The sequence below is a fragment of the Montipora foliosa genome, chromosome 1, assembly GCF_036669935.1.
Source record: "Montipora foliosa isolate CH-2021 chromosome 1, ASM3666993v2, whole genome shotgun sequence".
NCBI lineage: Eukaryota > Metazoa > Cnidaria > Anthozoa > Scleractinia > Acroporidae > Montipora > Montipora foliosa.
Window position 1 is genome coordinate 28,945,528 of NC_090869.1, and position 5,000 is coordinate 28,950,527.

The 5,000-nt window shown below is 35.0% G+C and overlaps 1 protein-coding gene across 1 annotated transcript in view; it reads right to left on the reverse strand.

Annotated features, from left to right (window-relative positions):
- LOC137996109 (RNA polymerase II subunit A C-terminal domain phosphatase-like) overlaps positions 1-5,000 on the reverse strand; it is a 14,911-nt gene that overhangs the window by 9,543 nt on the left and 368 nt on the right. The window contains exons 2-4 of the mRNA XM_068841540.1: positions 2,660-2,752; positions 1,415-1,505; positions 548-673 (exon numbers count right to left, since the gene is read on the reverse strand). Coding sequence (XP_068697641.1) covers positions 548-673; positions 1,415-1,505; positions 2,660-2,752 — 310 coding nt within the window. The remainder of the gene's footprint in view (positions 1-547; positions 674-1,414; positions 1,506-2,659; positions 2,753-5,000) is intronic.

Below are 5,000 nucleotides of genomic sequence, written 5' to 3' on the forward strand. Positions count from 1 at the left end.
TGATCACTTTGAACTGAAGAACATCGGTTCTGATGCAAGCAAATTCCCCATGCTGTGCTAGAGTAACATGTTCGTTTTCCTTGTGTTCTTTGAATACTTAGCGCCGTATTGGGACCATGGCGCTTATACGGGGGCAGTGCTTATTTGTTGTTGTTTTTTTTGTCCCAAATGCAGTGGTTATTCGAAGGTGGGCTTGTTCAAGGGCGGCACTTAATTGAGTAAATACAGTACATCACTATTCAAAGGATAAGTCCTTACAAAATTAAGTTGTAAACCCAATAGATGATAATTACTGCAATCACCCTTTAAACAGCTGGGATGAGAGTGAAAGGGTTTTTTTAACTAACACAAGGACGAGAAGGAGAAATTTGCAGCTTCCTCCTTTTTTTTTCCTTTAACCTTTTTGGCCTTAAGGGATTTCCCTTAACCCAATAAAAAGTCTAGTATCAGACAGAGTAAAATCTATAAATGGAGCTCCAAATAAGCAAAATTTCAAGATAAGACTCTGCAGCCCCAACACAAGTCAGACAAGTCAACTGAATAGTACCTTCATGTCTTCAGGTATCAGCTCCATAGTTGTGTGAATTAGAGTCTGGTCAAGATCTACCACAAGGGACAGTTTGCGTGTTTGAAGTAGTCTCTCCTCATCTTTTTTGCCCAAGACTTCAGCTTCCTACCATTGAAATGTTTTCATGTTAGACACAGGCAGAGCACATACAGGTACAACTTAGACCGTCAACTATCATAATTATACACGTACTGTACAAAGGGTACTATTTCTTTTCTGTGTACACCCATGTAATAACAGAAAATTTATTCACTGGGCTTTAACATAGTACCAATTGAGATTTCAATGCCAGCAGGTATGCAGTAAATTTGTTAAATGAACATAGTTTAATGGACTAAGCTCCAATGAGTCTCTTGTAACTGAAAGGTAGAGCATCCAAAAAAAGTACCTAATCGTGTGTTCTAGGATAACATGGATTTTTTTCCCTACTAGACCCAAATCATAATTTGTACATAGAGTAGCTGTACATGTACAGTTAGCTGTTTCTGGTGCGACTGACAAAATTTTGCTCATGTAAAAACTATTTTGAATTTTTTCATAATTTCTTTCAAAACTAATCCCTCTGGTACCTGAAACAGTTTAAGTATCTTTTCCTTAAATCTTTAAAAAAAAAACAGACTAAAGCCATAAACTAGTGTTTGGGACGCATCAGTTGACATAAAACCTCTAGGCTAAAGATGTGTTGTTTTACTAGGATGTTGAAATACCAGTAAAAGAAATAACTTGAAAGTTAAAATTCACTTTCTGGGCTGTAAATGGAAATACACTGTATAACACACAGCTTGAGGTAAATTTTCAGTTCAAAGTAAAATAATATATATTGGTTTTAGCTATACATGTATGTACCTCTTGACTAACTTTCAGTTCAGGGATATTGTGTATGAGTGAAACAGATGCTTGGGTCGGAGAGGATAGCTCATCTTTTTCTTCATGCAGTCTGAAAATAAATATATCATTGTTACTAAACACTGTGGTTCATGACAACTCAAATTACTTATTTTTCCCAAAATAAACAAGTAAGCACTTAACAAAGCACAATAAAAATCAATCCATAAATCACTATAGTAACTGTTACAGTGTGCGTGTTACGTCTAATTTAGGTTAAGTGAGGTGGTTGATTAAGGACTGGTTCCAGCATTAGCTGCTAGATAGAGACTAATCCTGTGGCTGACAAAGCTGCCACTGGACCATGCTATAATAATAAAACACTGGTAGAGGACCAAGAGTATAGGACATGGGGGCGAAAAACCACTAATGCACCAAAAACATTTCTCACTCTTTTTGCTATCACCTGAAAAAAAGTCACTATAATTGCCTTAAACTAGGTTTATGGTCGTAACCAACTTGTGACAGTATAAATGCCCTTAGTCTTTAGTAAATTACTGCATACTGTTCCACAGTGTGGTCGAATACATTGAACAAAAATATTTCTAGACTACAGTCAGTGCAGAACTTTGAGGTGCAAATTACTTCAGGAAACAGGAAGTAAGATCAAATAACTCATGTACTAAGAGACCTATGTTGGTTTCCAATTAAACAACATCTGTTTTTCCGCAATGATGTTGTGGCATTTAAATGTATGACTGGCCAAGCACCCTGTTACATGAGCGATCAATTTACAACAAGAATTGTAATTACTGGATGTGTAACCCGAAATTGTCAGCTGTTAAACATTCCATTATATGAGTCAAGTGCCAGTCAAAGGTCTTTTTACTACCATATGGTGCACATTTGGAATAATCTAGATACAAGTAAATAGTAAGTACTCTTAAAACTGCAAAACCGATTTCAACTTTTTTCAACTTTATAACGATCGTATAATCTAATATTTTTAACTTTTAAATATACATGTTGTATAGCAAGTAGAGATAGTATTTTATTGTATATATTTAACTTTCAAATAGGTATGTTTTTACTGTATTAGTTTCTTTTGTCTTGCATTGTCACTGAAAAGTCCCACCAGGGGAGTGTCAATAAACTATTATATTCTTCCTTGCTAAAGTTCCACTGTACATTACATTGCATTAATTACTGCATTGTAATTTGTAAAAGAGAGTCACAAATGCTGGGTGCAATGAGATGCATGCATACTTCCTGAGATCAGCTCCACAGTCACAGCAGAGATCCTTCATAACCATCCTATGCTCACATTCCATTGCTTCATCTATCAATAATATAGGTTTCCTGAAAAGTAGAACATAATAGAGACTGACAAAGTGTATCATTATATTATAATCATTTCTTAGATCAAGAAAAAGTAAAGGACTATTGCTTAAGAGGAGGCAGAGCGGCCAAGTGGTTAGGGTGCTTGCCTTGAGATCTGAAATTATTTAAGCCTGGATTTAAGCCTGGTTCTGACCACTCGCCGAATTTGATCCTGGTAGTCCCTGTTTCAACTACTCATCTGTACTTGTAAATAGCCAACTGGTTTGCGTCCATCCAGTTGGGATTCTTAACAGTTGTTGCTATGTTGTGTCATTTTGCTGATTGAACAGCCCTCAAACTTGGTTATGTGATGTAAAATGAATTCATAAGAACACTACAGTACCTGTCTGTCTAGTGCTCATTGGTTAATATCCTAAAGTTAATTCTGGGAGTCAGTGTAACCTACAGATTAAGATTAATACACCTAGAGGTTTTGGCTAAGGGTCCCTTAATCAATTCAAAAACACACTTTGTATTTTTCCTTGTTTGAAAAATAGTAACGGTACAATAATAAAAATTATTAAAATTCAGTTTTGCTTGTGATGTTGGAATAAACAGGGTCTTGGTCTTAGCAAATGCAGGGCTCAAAATTGCAACCAATACAGGCTTCCATTTGCGACTGAATTTTTTTCCTTTTGCAACTCAAATATCTTGAGAAGATATGGGGCATGATTGTAGCGTAATTTAGCTTCAATGTTACGTCCACAATACCATTCCCTCGATAATTCGCCAGTTTCAACAGTTATTTTACACAAAAGTATTGCAGGCTCACTTTTGACTAAATTTTCATGTTGTCACAAAATTGCGACTGGATTTTTTATTTCGAGCTCTAAAATGGAACCAGCTACGCAGCCTCAGTCAATTTCTATATGCTTTGACCTTGATGATTCTAGATAACCTTATACACTTGTCTGACACTGACTACCTACAATCTATATATATGATTATGCATCTACAACAAAGCAAAGAGTAAAATGAGGTCTATCATTCCAATAATAATAATATTATTATTTTACTATTCTTAAATGTATAGTGATGAAGATGAGTATGACTATATCTTCACAGCAATTAATTAACAAATTAATATTATTTTCCAGGTGTGTCCTGTTTACAACAGTCAGAAAACTAAAATGCAACAAATGATGATCACAGCACCCCAAATTATGGTAATAACCAATCAATCAGAAAAGTGTTATTTGAAATTATCTAAGTTACGTACCCTCACGAACTGTGAAAATTTCAGGTGTTTCAAATGCCTGTCATGTTCGTAAGATTGTGAATTTAATTAATATATTTGTTTGGGATAATCCTGGGCAATCCACAGGTAGCAGACCTAATCAAGGCGGGTTGCGCTTTTAAATCATACCTCATTATCAGTAAGTTTGATAATGGAAATAAATAAAAGAAGTAAATAAGACAATGAATATTAAAAAGAATACACAAATCAAGTCATTGTGCATGAAACAAAAGAAGTAGAAGAAAAGACAGAGACAAAGAAGAGAGCAGTTCAAACAAAATAATAATTATTGCATATTACATCAAATTACAAGTAACTAAATGTAATTTGCATATATTGCCATCTTCAAGTTAAGTGAATAAATACTTTCTTTCCAATGAATTATTCTTTATGTCCTTTCTAATAATAAAACAAAAAATACACAAATTTTGTTAAAGGTACCAACAATTTTTTTTGTTAGTCTTTTTCAAATAACAAGACTGATTTTTACTTTGATGGCGAAAGTTTCGGATTGGTCCATCAGTATCCAATCACATCCGTGGAAATTGGGGTGATAAGTTGAAACAACTCTTCACAACTACGTTAGAACCTTCCGAAACTTCAGTACTCAGTGGGACAGAAAACGAAACAAACTGCGGCTTCCGGGTCGCTATTGTCCAGAAAACCGTCCATGAGGTTTATATGACCGTCTTCATACAGAAATGTGTCATTTTTGCTTTCCCCCTTTTTCTATATTTTTTGCATTTCGTAAAATTTAGGCCTTCGTGAGCTTCACAAATTGTCCGTTAAATTATCCGTTTCATCAACAGCGTAAACAGGTGTAGCCGCTCACATCTAAAGTCCAATTACTGGTTTTATTAGGCAAAGATCTTTGCACTTAACTTGTATGATGAAGAAAGAGGAGCGGAAGGTTTGCCTGCCTTTAATTTAAAGCAACTATTCAGTGTAGACATTAAATGAGGAAAAATGGACAAACGAGTATACAAGCAA